Source organism: Aythya marila (assembly GCF_965140915.1).
Source record: "Aythya marila genome assembly, chromosome: 15".
Classification (NCBI taxonomy): Eukaryota; Metazoa; Chordata; class Aves; order Anseriformes; family Anatidae; genus Aythya; species Aythya marila.
In genome coordinates this window covers 16,696,407-16,711,734 of record NC_139056.1, presented here as the reverse complement: position 1 = coordinate 16,711,734, position 15,328 = coordinate 16,696,407, and the positions used below count along the sequence as shown (strand labels likewise).

The 15,328-nt window shown below is 40.9% G+C and overlaps 1 protein-coding gene across 2 annotated transcripts; it reads right to left on the bottom strand.

Annotated features, from left to right (window-relative positions):
• Positions 1-361: 361 nt before the first annotated feature.
• On the bottom strand, positions 362-15,111 carry LCMT1 (leucine carboxyl methyltransferase 1). Of its 2 annotated transcripts, XM_082772087.1 has the most exons (11): positions 14,951-15,111; positions 14,381-14,472; positions 13,639-13,760; positions 13,159-13,235; positions 12,440-12,501; positions 6,720-6,822; positions 5,119-5,239; positions 4,240-4,341; positions 3,735-3,826; positions 2,081-2,178; positions 362-818 (listed from the first exon to the last, which is right to left on the bottom strand). In XM_082772087.1, exons 1-11 carry the CDS (start codon positions 15,046-15,048, stop codon positions 796-798), a joined length of 990 nt encoding a protein of 329 aa, XP_082628213.1. In that variant the 5' UTR covers positions 15,049-15,111; the 3' UTR covers positions 362-795. The 2 variants fall into 2 exon arrangements, with proteins under 2 accessions (XP_082628213.1, XP_082628214.1); XM_082772088.1 differs by lacking the exons at positions 362-818; positions 2,081-2,178 and adding an exon at positions 3,251-3,411.
• Between the last annotated feature and the right edge of the window lie 217 nt (positions 15,112-15,328).

Below are 15,328 nucleotides of genomic sequence, written 5' to 3'. Positions count from 1 at the left end.
AAGAAGAATGAGACACTGGTGTAAAGATACTGCCAGAAGCAGTTCAAATGTAGATTAATTTCTTTCTTACCATTACAATTCCCATGCTGACCTGCCAAGCTAAGTCTTAACCCAGTTAAATAAAGTCTGCTTTACCAGTTTCTTCTACATCACTGAACAAGAAGCATGGTCCCTTTTCTTCTTCTTTCTCCTTTCCCCTACAAAAAGGGACCAAATATAACGACAGCCTCGTAGCAACAATAAAAGCCTGGAGAAACCTAATAGGGTAACACTTCATAAAAGTTAAACCTGAACAGAATGAAAATGAACAAAAATTAACTTCCATTATCAGCCGTGCACAGTGCAAAGAGGTATCCAGTAATGCAGCTCACCAACTTTATTTTTTTCAGCTTCCTGTCACAAATACAATTTACATATCCACAAAAAGGTGAAAGAGGGGAATAATGTAATCCAAGAACACTTTACTTTCAGTTTTAAACTAAGGAAGGTGAGCTTTTAAACAGGAATTACTGACATACAAAAGTCTGTCATTAAGAGATATCCAGGAATGGGAAGTGAGTCTTGCCTCATAACAATTGCTCACAATGGGCCAAAAAAAAAAAATTGTTAAAACTACCAAAAGCCAACAGGAAAGTCAACATGAGCAGCACCAGTCGTTTTCTTTACTGGCACTGCTTACACAGATGAGCAGACTGGACTTGGCACATGCAGAGTCCCATCATTTCTGTGATCTTGTCTCAAGCAGAAGGCAGTAGCTGCAGCTTCTGGGCCCACGGCTTCCTTCGAGCAAGTACATTAGAAGGTGATATCTGCAAGACCTAAAAGAAAAAGAAAGGGTGGGGACGTAGGAGGAGAAACAACTGTTTATACCTATACCACCCATATTTCACTATTAAGATAGATGCAGAAAGGATGCTTTGAGGTTTGTTTTGGTTTTAAAACAAATACTAAAGATTTGGTGTCAGGAAAATAAATTAGCAATCAAGTTGATCTGCAGTTTTTAACTTTTTTTCATAGCAATTCAGCAGTTGATTTGAATAAGCCAGTCTGAAGGAGCACTGAGGTTATCTGTGGCAGAAAGAGCAACACAGATTGTTGACAGAAGTAAGAGTCTGCTCATGGAATTAAGAAGAGAAAGCTGGGACAAGTACCATTAATGAGGGCAATGAATTCACACTGGATAAAGAAAAAGTGCTTTAGACTGAGGCATGCCCAGGCATTACATATTTGATTGAGATTTGCTTTTTCTGACTTCTAAGATACGCTGCACCATTTAAGCTCAGTTCACAATATTGCCCTAAATACTTCTTTAATCACAGCAAAGAATAATGCTGCAGGTCCCAGGGATGCTGGCTACTATGAGTAGGTGAATTTGTTGTGCTTAGCTCCTCTAGAAATAAGTCCCTTCATAGCAATCAGAAAACAAAGGAAAATTGTGCATTTCTGTAACGCAATACTGACAAAGTTGTAGGATTCAGGTCAGCTGAAGCTGACCACAAGCTAGCATCTCTGTTACAGCAACAGCAATGGGATATTGCAGATCTTGCTTTACCAGCTTTAAAAACCAAAGGAACATCTAAAAGAGTTAATAACTTCAGGGGGAATTTCTTCTCCCAGGGTGGAACACTTAAGCCTTAGATGGATGTAATGGGGACAGTGCAGAAGACTGGACTAAGTAGCAGAAAATTATTTTTATGTTGTCAGGACACCGTGATTTTATATACTGTGTGCCCATATGGTACTTTACGTTCATAGGATTTGTAATCCTTTCAATTAGCACTGATAGTATAAAGCAGGCAGTTATTTAAAGTAACCCATACGGCATCTTTCAGTATAAAAATTCAAACTCCCCTGTACTGAACAGGCTTGAGTTAGGCAATTTAGATGCCTATACAAACCCTCAGAAGACAGTGGAGAAACAGTCCTTTGTCACCACCTAGGAGGTGTTCACAGCCCCAGAGAAGCAGAACCCATTCCAGCTACAGGATACTTGTATGATACATCTGATGGATATAGTCCCCGTCTTTCCATGTAAGATTTCATTGTGAAGGGTCAACTTCTAGATCTTGGAGAGCATTACCCAGGTTACTGCTGTCTTTTGAGGCCCAGCAGATGCAGTAGTGCTGCATTAGTTGTTCAAACAGTTCCTTTTCATCTAGGAATTCGAGTTCTTCTATTCTGTGGGAACAAAAAACCTCTGATTTAAACTGGAGTCTCAGGGCAGTTTTTAATGTACACATCTTCACCCCAGAGAATTGAAAGGCATAGCCAATACAGCAGTTATCTTTACGGTAAAATAAACATATTTGTTCATAATGAAGATACCACCACTGCTGGGCTTTGTTGTCAATGTATGAAACAATGAGACGTTTTTAACTTCTAATCCCAGGAATTTAATGTTCCAGGATTAATCTGTGTGATTTCTCTGGAATACTAGCATTTCTCTTCTAACCCCTTTTACCACATGTATCTGGTCTTGCTGGATTTATTTAGATGGTATTTACAGACTAATGGAATGAGATGCATCTTTAGCAAAGGATAACAGCTAACAGTTGAAGATAGTATTTTCTCCACGCAATCACAACAAGCCCATATTATGTCTTGGTGAGTGATGGGTACACCAATGCAGTTCCTAACAACTCTCCCACATGAGCTCATGACAAAACACAAACCAAATGGTACATATAAGATGTGAGGATTTTTTCTCCCTAAAATGGTCCCTACCAAGGATTCTTCATCTTTTAATGTTTTCCACTTCACCAAAGCGAGAAAACCTCTCCCAAGCTGTCCTTGCTTTCAAGAGTTTAACATGGCGTGCTCCTCTCTGTGTCACTGTAGATTAGCCTAGCATCATAATTCCTATTTAAACAAGCTATGATTTTCAGTTTTACCTGTTCAGTTCCATAATTTGAGAAATCCTTTTATGTAAATATTTATTTTGACCAAGGGGAGTTGCTTAGCTAATTCAAACGACAGGTAATGAACTGCTCATAGCAATTCACATTTCACATTACATACCTAAAATGTTACTCACTAAAAAAAATCCCCCTTTTTAGCATTTCTTTAATGCAAGAAAATAACAAAATCAATGCAGACTACTGACCAGTGCAAGCAGCCTTTACTTATACCCACTCTGTACTCAGCCATGTACAGACCCAGCAATCTAGCTCATGAACATGATATGAAAAGGAAGGAAGAACAAAACTGGCCATTTTCCACCCACTTGTAGCAGAAAAAAAAAATAAATGGTAAGTAATCTTACGTAGGCCTACAAGACTGGAGCAAACACATGGATGTCATCTCCGCCTTGGGGACATGAAAAGTGGATGCCTGTTCCGAATGTATCCTAGGACTCCGCCTCACCCATCTGGTGTTGTGGAGGCTGGATGTTCACAAGAAACATCCTGGGTACTGTAAAAACACAGCACTTCTGTAGCATCTTTTATCTGCAAATTTCTGTCATGAGATGCTTTATACCTCACCTAAATAAATCATTACCACTGGCAGTCTACTCCTTGCAGAGATAACCCTCTGGATTATTTGTGTTGCTCTAGGCGTTATCCTTAAGACTCTGCAGAAACCTCAGACTCGGACATGTTCTGCCTAGCTAGCCAGCATCTGCACACAGCTACCCTCTGATATATGAGGGGATCCCACACTACATATTGACATAAAGTATTTTGGAAATGGCATGTGAAGATGACTTTTGGCTGCAAGCGAGCTATCAGCAATACCTTTTGACGTCAGCCTGTGGCAACGAGCTGTACACTTTCATCATATCAATGGCATGTGCGTTTTCCCAGCCATTTAACAGCAATCGTTCCCTCTGTAAAATAAACAAGGAGGACAGTTTTTAGAAGATTCGAGGACATGATACCAGAAAAGTTTTTCCCCTTAAGGATTTTGTAGGGCAGCTACTTGACCTGTTCTTTGAAGAGCTGTTACAGCCTTTTCTAAGCATCTGCTGCTAACCTCTACTGAGAGGGCAGTGGGCTAGATAGAGCTGTGCTCTGATCTACTGCAGTTTTTGTACGATTGCAGAAGCTAAGTGGTTATCTAGCAACCATAACATTAATAGCAGGGAATCACTGTAAAGCAGATGGAAAAGGGTTTCCTGCAGGTAGCAGTTGCCCCACCCCAAACCTGCTTCAGTCACTGCTCTGACCCTTATAGCATACACAGAACTTGCAGACAAAGTAAACTTGTTATCAAATACACCAGAGCTTTGTGCTCTATTACCTGAGCTTCTAAGGATCTGCAGACTTCCACTCCAGCCAGGTTACACTGTCGTCTCTGCAAGTTCTCAATCATGATCTGTCCAAACCGATCCGTCATATTCACCTCAGGTAGAGAATGAGACAAAAGTGTTCCCCCTTCCGAAAAGAATGTAATCGCAATGAAAAGCAATAACTTGGTTAAACTCTCTAATTGTCTGTCATAAAATGCACAGGATAACTTAAAAGTAGATTTCACATTCTTACACTAGGTCTCATTTCCCCCAGCCACAACCTCCTCAGCTATGTCAGGTTTACCACTGAGTGCTGGTTTAATGATAACAATACTACTTCCCCTGTGGGTACAGGGACCACGCACTGAACACTAACTCTGCTTTAAGTTGTTCACAACCTGGTTTAACTCCCTAGTAGTAACTTACAATATGGAAGATCCTGTTACTTAACTCCTACAGCTACCTAGTTCCCTCCAGGCAGCATCTTACTTGCACACAGAAAAGTTAAGTTCATGCTGACATGATTTTTGCTCCCCTTTGCCAAACACGAGAGGTGATTATCTAATGCTATGAACTCATTGCCAATATTCAGCATCATTTCATTTAGCTCTGACTTATCTAAACTAATATTCTATGGTTTCACCCACATACAGATCGAGCCTAGCTCTTTTGGTTCAATATAGTCCAGCAAATCACCTTTCAGAATAGTTGTGTATTCATTACAATGAGATAACAGGTTGGCAAGATACCACACATTAACACAGAACTTCAGCAGAACCTGTTGTCTATAGAAAAGGATATGGACATCTCATTTCACAAGCAGAACTCCCACTCCTGAGAACAATTTTTATGTCAATAATGCTGTTCAAAAAATGCCATTTTTGTTTTACCTGCTCATAATTTATAAACATCGCCACTGGAAAAGTGCTTGCTGCCCATTTTAAGAGATTTGCAGATTGTTGAGGTGTCATGTAAACCAGCACACACTCTGCTATCAGAAGCGTCGGCAAACTTTAAAACAAAAAAAACAAATCATTCCTAGCAAAAGAACAAGAATTATTGGCAAGTAATTTCATGCCCCCCACATTCTTAAAAGAGTTCCACTATTATGAACTAGACATTTAAGACTGGATGAAATCACTTCATCAGTTTGACTAGAACTGGATTTTCCAGCAGCCAACGAATTAATCACAGGGGACTCCCCTGATTCCAGAACAGAGATATTAAGAAACATCTCTTTTAAGTGAGCCATGCAATGAACACAGAAGAATGTGTATCCTGTAATCGATCTCTGAACAGTGATAGCAGGAAATGAAGTGCATATTAAAAATCATTTTGAAGAAGAACCATACCCTATAGACACAATCCATGCAATTTTAACAGATCAGCAAAATTAGGATTAAAGTACAAATAGAAAAAAAGAGTTTCTCTCTTCAAAAAAGTTTTAAGAGCTATAATTAGACAAATTTGTTTGATATAAGTAAAAAAAAAAAAAAAAAAAAAAAGCTTCATGTGCTAACACTGATCAAAACGCAATCTGTAGTTTGTACTTTGTCTCTTTTTTTCCATCCACAAGAAACAAACAAACAACAAAATAAAATAAAATCCACACCACCAAAATAGACATCTACGGGAGTAATTTCTCTTGGAATTAGTATTTTCTTTTATTTGTTAAAATGAACAGGAAGAAGAAAAGTCACTAGAAGCAGGAGAAATTCCACAAGGAGCAGCAATACAGACAAGCAAGATAAGATTTCAGAAGATGAAAATGTAAAGATTTAAATGGCAGTTTGATGCATTCTGCTTTCCCATATGCTCTCTCCCACCCATCCAGATAGCCGCTATTTATATATATCTTATATTTGAAAGGTATGTCCATCATCTGCTTTAAAAACTTAAATCCTGGCCGTTTCAGAAGCCTAATGCTTGAACAATAAAATGCTAGACATTAGTTTCCAGAGTTAAGTTCTCAAAATACTCCATAGCAATCCCTTTACCAAAAGGTCTAGGGAACAATATATGTTTTAAGTGGAGGCAATAGAAAATAATTACAAAGATAAAACTCTAAAAAATAATTCTTCGTTTTTCCAGCTAAGCTCCTAGAAATCTTGACTCATGCCTGTAACAATAGGGCTGGAAGACCTAGGTACTGATCTAGGTACTCCCATAAGTCATCTTTAAAAAAAAAAATACCACTGAATCAATAAAAACTCCACCCTTAAAAAAACAATTCATGATATTTTGATACATAGGTGATGAAAACACTGTTTGCAGGAGGGACTACAGAAGGAACAACTCTGCAGTAGTTCAGTTAGGCTGCATGAGGTGTCTGCACAATTCCTTCTGCTCAAAGGGCTCAGGAAAAGGTAACCATGGAAATAGCATAATGAGAACTGGATGCAGATACCGTATGCCCAAGCCTGACTTTACTCTCACCAGTCTGCTTCCATAAGCTCTCATCAAAAAAACAGTAACAATAAAGAAACCTTACTGTACGTCCAGGTTATGTTTCTTTAGCTTTTCCTCCAGATCTGATGAGAAACGAAGATCTGCTCCTACTATGGAATAACGACTGGAGTCTAGGCTGTGAGAATCTGCAAGTACAGAATTTGGAAACCAACAGTTACAAATAAGAGGTATGCTGAAATTATAAATTAAAATATTCATCAACATATGAATACGAAGTGAAAGTTTGATCTGTTATACCTAATAATTAACTGAAAACTCTTCTTTTAAAAACATTAATTTCCCTCATACCAGATTATTGTGGTTTTCAGCTTGTGTTATACGAGCATCAGACTCTGCCAAACACCTAATCTTCTACTCTGCAGCCACTACAATGCAGATAGGATAACCTATCCGTTACCATGGTTTCAAGGAATGCAGAGAGGAAAAAAGAGTGAAGATTAAATGCAGGGGTTTTTGCTTTCTTTTTAGAGTCTTTTTCAATGACCCAATAGACTTTTTACTTCCTTCACTAATTTCTGAAAAACTAGACTAATAATGTTTCAAAAATTAACAAGAGATATATAAACTAACAATACATATGTTATATAACATCTATGGGTATCAGACATGTTTGGGGGCCAAAAAAAGTTAGTTCAGACTTCTCGTATGGTCTAGCAATGGTATTACATGCAAGGAGTCAAATTAGAAAAGATATTCTGAGATGTAAATGTTCAGCCCAGGATACAGCAGTGAGCAAGCTTTGATAAAGGTTTCCCAACACAAAGGGGGAAATAATAGTAAAGCCAGAAGACGCTTGCTATGCTAGCAAAGCTGTAAGGAAGCCAGCGGCAACATGAGTATCTTGCTATCGGTTATTGTGACAACCAGTTGCAATCAACCCAACTATATAAACCCAACCCGCAGAGAAAGCACTTCACAAGTCCAATATCTAACCCACTCCTAACGAAGCAAGGTTCTGTTGGAATGTGATAGATTGCTCTTTCGTGTTTTAGCTTAAACTCAAGAGCTGTACTACCGGAGCGAAGATGTGAGGACAGAATAGCAAGCCACTTTCCCTTCCTGCTGTTCGGATGTCCGAGCAAACAGTAAAATAAGAAAGCTAAACAGTAGGGAGAGAAACACCACCAAAAAACCAACAAGAACAGAGTTTGAAGCGGTCTTGTAACGGACAGCCAATATCCATCTGCAGAAGCTGTCACTTGCTCTGGCACAGCTCTGCCTGGGAACCTGTGGCAGAGACACAGCTCTCGAATGGCAGTACAGGAACAGATGTCAAGAGCTGGGTGAAAGCTCAAAAAAAAAAAACAAAAAAACAGCACACAAAAGCTTTCCTCAAGGGTTATTTGGCTCAGCGTACATATTCTTTAAACCTTAAATCAGAGTATACTTCATGCTTGGCTATGTCTTTAAGAATGCACAGGACTCTCAGCAGCAGAAATTTATAAAAAGTGAAGAAAGCTGATGAGGAACGGATTCTCTTCTTCTCTTCAAAAGTGTTTTACTCCAAATGCAATCACTTTTCTTCTGTTTCCAGTATCTGGGCTGCCTAGTTCTTCTCTGGTCCATTCAAACAGAACATACTTGTTTCTCCACACATTTCCCTGCCAACTTCCCTCAACTCTCCATTGATGGCTGTTGGCAAACACAACCACAGATGAAAACCGAGGCAGAGCTGCACACACATCATACAAAAGTTGATACAATTGCTAAAAATTGTTCATTTGAAACACATCTGACAGCACCTCATTAAATATCTCCATAATTCATGTATGTCAACATTTATGATCAATACTTTTGGAGGAAATCTTTTTGGAGGAAGGATAAGAAATTTGCACAAGTCTATTTCAAAATGCAAAAAGAGAGGTGGAAAAAAAAAAACATTTGAGGAAAAAGTTTCAGCCAAGCCTTTTCTAAAATTCCATGTAAGATTTTCTACCAGCTTCTACCTTTGGCCTATAAATGGCACAACAAATATCCCTTTATATATAAAGCCAGAGATGAAGAGATCAAATTTAAGTAGGCAAAATCCTTCAACATTTTAAAATTGAACTGAGAACTGCTCCAGCATTTCACACCCAGATAGCAGACACTCGCTTATTGCGAGGCAATGAAAGCTGATGATAGCTGGAATTGCTGTTGTTCCCAGCCTGGAGGCCAAAAGTCGGAGCATGGTCATAAATGCCCCAGAAAATAACGTGATCCTACTTCACGGTCATTGGCATCAATTTCTACTTCAGCATATGGCTTGATGCTCTAAATATGAACATTTGCAGATATGCTGCTACCCTGACCAAGTAGCATTGGTGCAAATGTACGTTACAATAGCTGCCTACCTACAGAGCAGCTGAAAGAGGAAAAAATCACTTCAGTAGTACAGTCATGTGGTCGTCACTGATTTTTTTCTTATGAGCAAGTTTCTTTTTAAGTGAATCAAACTTTTGGTGTTTAAAAGAAAGACATTTTTCTTACGGTAACCTCACGCCTCTGAAGGCGCCTCCCACAGCGAGCTCCCTGCAGATGAGGGAGATAAAACTCCCCCCAGCACTGGAACCCAGCCCATCAGTCCAACACAGGCTCCTCTCAGCCTCTGGGCATACTCCTATCATCTGTGCCTCACGCACAACACATTTGGCTCTGACCATACCAATTGCATGTCTATTTTCTGTGATTTTTGCGATGAAAGTAACAAAACAAGTGGTTTGAATTAGATGTCACTACAGCTATTGAACAGTAGCACGATTTGCTTATATTTACCTTTTGACCTCACTACAATAAAGTTGCCCTTTACAGAAACATGCTACCAGCAAATAAATGTCCTGTTTTATGGTGGCCCTCAGACACTCACTCCCTATCTTAATTTGCCTACTGAAGCAGCATTATAGAATCACAGGAGCACAAAGCACAGCACTTACGATGCAAGAATTCATTTTTCTTTCCTTAATCTTTTCTCAGATTACTCTCAAATAACTTTTCATGAAGATTTTTCCAAGAGACAGCATGCAGGATACCATTCAATCAAACAGCTTTCTTCACGTTCATTTTGATGCTAAGGTATCTCTGCAGCTTTACAACAAACCGTTCTCTGGGATCACAAGCACGAATGACACACTGTTTGTTTCACTTAGGTTGTTTGTAACTACAATGTCAAAAGAGGGTATGTATCAAAACACAAAGAAATGTAGCCTGTCCTGCAAGAGCAGGATCATCCTCAACACAAGGCATGCAAATCACCAAGACAGCAACACCCCTGATGTTTGCGTTGGGGCACAAGCAAAGCTGGACATGTAGGAAAAAGCAAGTTAAAACAATCAACTCCCAAGCTGGACAAGACAGGGTCAGAAAGAGTTTGAGCGACACAAAGGTGATAGTTCACTGAAACATAATTGGCACCTGCGAGGCAGCAAAATGTGGAGTACTAACTTCCTGACACTCACAACAGCATCATAAACCAGATAGAATCACTGAACTTTGAAAACAATTTAACCTGATACTGCCACAGCAATGTCAAATTACTGCACAAATTCACTGCTTTCGCCCGGAGATCTGACATTCCCTCAGAAACGGCAAAGCTGTTCAATGACAAGTGTCATCTTGTTGCATTCAAGGGCAGAGGCAACAAGTATCTATCCCCGAATTGCAACCTTGCTGCCACTTCTTTGTAAAAACATCAAGGAGAGAACAAATGTTGCCCTGAAGCCAAAAAAGCACTAGGCTCCCTGAAATGAAAACGTTTAGTGTGAGGGGAAAAGCAGTAAGAACAAGAGTCATGTCAGTGGATATTACAGCAACTCAAGAATGAATTCCAAAGCTTCTGAAATTATTCCTTGTGCACAAGAGACAGTGGTGTGGATCTGATTTACAAGGGAAAAGGGGAAAAAAAAAAAGAAAAAAAGAACCAATCACCAAACCCAAGTTTCCAAACTCCTGAGCAATTTCACCAGCTGAAGTGCTGCTTCATTAAGCCCTGTTTGCCCATCACAACCATCCTGACAGTTACAACTCCCAGAACACAGAGTTATTCTAACAGCCGCATAAGGTCACACTTTGTCAAGTTCCTTTAGAGCTGTAAAAAAAGCTTTAGGACCAGTCAAGATTCATCTGACTGATTTGTCTGCTCATTCTACACCCTCTTCTGGTGTTAGTTCCATGTGAAGCAGTTCCATTAATGCCTCCTTGAGTGAAATCCCTGTGGGAACTCTTAATCTCATCTGTGGTTCCTGAGTGCCAGACCAAGCTGGCATTCCACAGAAGACTTTCACCATCTCCAAATATACGCAGATACTGTGCTACAACCCAAAGGTCACACCATGGTAGCACCTCCACCAACCTGGTTACACCAAAATTCCTACTCTAAAGCATTTAATGCCCAGCACTGCGAAAGAACAAGGACAACTTTAGAGAAATAAGCCGCTCCAGTAGGTTCACAACTGCAGTGACCTGATAATTAGAAGCTTCTGATTGCAATACCCTGCTGCAACTTGGTAACGTAGCAGTAGTTTTGCTGTATGAGAGGTATCTACAGAGCTATTCAGTAACACAAACGCTATCAAACCTTTCTGATTAGCTTTGTATTAACGCCTTTTTAAGAGTACTTATGCAGCATATCTCATTGTATCACACACTTAAAAGGTCTCCCACCGAAATACAATGGTACTTAGAAGCCCTTTTTCTGAGATGGTGCATTGGGCTTTCATCTTTTGAAACCTGAATGAACAACAGAGAATCCTAATATTTAAATGACATCTGAAGTTTTGTTAAGTTACAGCTCTCTAATATGCAGCAATAAAATGTTCATGGTATGCATAAATATGCAGTTTAGTCAGCATGTGGCAGTGCTCTTGATCAAAGTTCAAGCACTAAACAAGCCTTGGGGTGAGCACCTACAGCGTGCCACTGGCAGCATGAGCACAACTTCTCACTCTCTCTCTTTAGAGGGCTCCTTCAAGCCTCCAGCCTCTCAGCTAGGGCTGTGCCTATTAAAAGCACTTGTAGATTTCACCATAACAGGAAACACGAGACTGCTAGCTCTGTTTTAGAGTGACACCTGCTAATGTAAACCAGCTGGCATTATAGATGCAGCTAATTACTGCTCCTCCTAAGTGGTCCAAAAGAAGCTACAGTGCAGTATCTGCAATTTGGGCACTGAAAACACAACTCAACAGAATCCATTTTTTTTCCCGCAAATTTAAATTATAATCTTGACACAAACCTAATGTGGCTGTAAGCCAAGACAGTAGAAGGATATAACACCAACTGAGTGTAATATCCTCTTATTTAAATACCAAAGTATAACAAGTGGTACTGGCTCCTGCAAATTGACTTTGTACGCTGTATTACTTCTGTGAAGACTGCTAAATGTAAAGACTTGTGCTCTTAACAAGATGGAAAACACGAGGAAAGCACTGAGATATTTTAATCAAGTATATCTGACCATCAGTAGCATTCTTCCTTTTCCAGGACAGAGAAGAAAATGTAACTTAAGCGACATATAAAAGAGAAAAAAAAACAAAAAGCAAAACTTTCCGGCAGAATAAAACCTTTTCAAGAGAAGACATTTCTAACATGACACAGAGCAAATGGGCAGGATTCTATAAGAAAAGAAAAAAGCCTCTTTTCCCTCCCAATTCTCTGTCCAAACAGCATTTCAAGCATTAAAAGCCTGCCCACATATCAGAACAAAGTGATCAGAAAAGTTTTTAAAGTGCTGCAGTACATTGCTGACTTATTTTAAAGATGACTCACCTATTAGAAGAGAGTCCCCTGAATGGGATTCTATAATTGGTTTTGACAGGGGAGGTTTTGATCTGTGGGAAGAAGGAAGAAGCATCTCTGAGCAGTTAGGCTTGTTTAACTCTGCTTCCATTTTTTTTTTATATATATTTTTTTTAAACACGTGTTAAAAAAAAACAGACAAGAGAATACCTCTGCCCTCTACTGGAAATAAAAATGCCTGCAGGTTGGACTTGCAGTTGAGTTTTATAACCAACAATTCTTACAGTTCTGAGGTACTCTTTCAAGAGAAATCCAGACACTCAAAGTATCTCCACAAGCTCTAATTTATTCATTCAAACAGAATATTCAGGCACAATACCAGCTATCCTATCTAACTGAATATGCAATCCTGAAAATTTACTATGTATTCAGTATTAATAGGAGAGACCTGTAATTAATAGCCTGTAATCATCCTGAGGTTTGCCCTGCCCCACTACATTTTACACAATTAAGAATGAAGTCTGTTTGCCTTCCTAAAGTTTCCACTGAGCAACTTCTCCAAATTGAAACGGTAGTAGAGCAGTCTCACGTATGACTTGCCTGCACAATCAAACCTTTGTTATGAACCCCAGAGTGTGAAGAGTTCCTCGGAAGAGAGGTGAAATAATTAAAATGTATAGCTTTCAATTCATGAAATTTGGCTAAATTATAACCAGTTTCACATTGGTAAATGTGAGCATTATACTTACTTGATATTATGTATTTTTCTTGCAACTATCATTGGGAAATCCACTTCAAAATATTTTCTAGGGAGAAGATTTTCATCCTGAGAATTGGAGTAATACCATAGAATTAGGGCCATTCACATTTCACATGCACACAATAAAAGGTTACAGGACAAGGAAAGCGAAATCCTAGCCTTAAAGAGGACAGCAAAACATTTAAGTTCATGCTCAGTTCCGTGGAAGTCCTCTAGAGGTCAGCTTCATGTCACATGCTTTTGGGTGAAAACCAGTGAAAACGGCATCTCCTCACCAGCTGCAGTTTAAAGATACCTAAACTAATTCTAAGATAAAAACTGAGGCAAACTAGCCAGGGCAGTCTGCAGACAGACACACCTCCACATTGTGCTGCAGAATGCAGCACTGATAAGCCCTCAGAGAAGTGCTTCAAATATCCACACAAATCTTTGTCTTCAGCTGAGTTCGTTACTCTCAGCTATCGCTTACCTTTAATCTCCAGAAGAGGGTATCCATGCCAGCACCAAGATTCACAATTTGACAGTTGCATTCTGTTTTCTTTAGAAAGGCCTTAAGCAGATAACTGACCCCATGAACACGAGCATAATAACCTGTTAAAAAATATATATTTATATATATATTTAAAAAATAAATATATTAACTACTATTTTAATATAATACTAGATGCTTAACAATGAGATTTTTAGGTAACTTTAGAAACTGTTAACTCTTTTTCTTTCTTTCTTTTTCCTCCAAAAAAGGTGTTTCTTATGAAGAATAATACACTCTTTAAAATACCTAAGGGGTTCGGTTTTTTCCCCCTACTAACTAAACCAGATGCATAGAAAAAATGTAATTCCTTGGGTAAAGGAATAACAGACCAGAAGAATTCAAGCTGTTGTGCACACTGAACTTTTGCAGAGGCCAGAGCTGACACACGCTGCTGTCCTGGGTCAAGTCAATATTTTTGATTGCTTTGTACAGCCTGTTGCACATTAATTAAGAGACGCTCCGTTCAGAATAGGGAAAGCAAAAGATAAGAACTTTGATTAAAAGAAAAATGACTGTGAGGTCAGGCACTGTATGCAATTTTACTGTGCAGGGTACTTGTCTCATTCTTTTATGTATATCGTGCGCTCCATACATGCAATATATGGAAATTTAGTTTGATGCTCTTCAAGGCCAGATAAAAATACATTTGTATCATCTCTGTGTTTACATGTCCACTTGCCTCTATTGATTTCAGGTGCTTTTCTTTCTTTGGCTTGTCTCACAAAACACTGGATGTAGGGGTCCTCCCAGTAGCCAACACTTACAGCAAACCTGTCCGATAAAGAAAAAAAAAAAAACACAGAAAAAAAGAACATTTCCATTAAGTTACAGGACGCCAAGCTAAAACATTCTGGCTGCTGCCACATTAAACAAGCCGCTTTCCAAGGGCCTTTACCCTGATGGACTCCCATGGGCGACCCCCAAACCTCGAGCGGTTCCCCCCCAACAACCGGGCCCCGCCTGGCTGGGGTCTCCCAGCCCTCAGGTCCCCCCGCTGTGCTGCCGCCCCCGCTGCCGTTCACCCGGGGGTATCACCACCGTGACACCGGGGGCCGCCCTCAGCCGAGCTCAGCACCCCGGGGGGCTCCCCCGGCAGCAGCGGGGCACGGCCAGGCCCGCAGGCCCAGCTCCGAGACCCCGTAGGGCGGGGACCAGGCCCTGCCTCAGCCCCGGGACGGCTCCGGGGGGCTCCGAGCGGCTCCGTTCCCCCCCCTCAGGCCCCGCACCCCCGTCCCGGCCCGCCCCGTACCTCTTGCAGACGGACGCGTCCTCGCACGTTCCCCGGACGGCCTCGTCCGCCTCGTCGGGGCCGGCGGCGGGGAGGGGGCCGCGGGCAGCGGCCGCCATGGAGGGCTCGAGGCGAGGCGGGCCCCCCTGCCGGCCCCTGCCGCCGCCGCCGCCCGGTGCGGCCCGCCCCCCGCCGCCTCTCATTGGTCGGTTCCGCAGAGCGGCACGCCCGAGCTCGGGGAGCCCCGTCGCGATTGGCCCACGGCCGCGCCCATCTCCAGCGCACCCAATGGGCGAGCGCGGGCTGCTCAGCCCCGCCCAGGAAATGGCTGCTTGCCTCAAGGGAAGCCGGGAGTTGTAGTCTTTGCGAGCGTGGAGGTGGGGGCGTGGCGGCCATCCG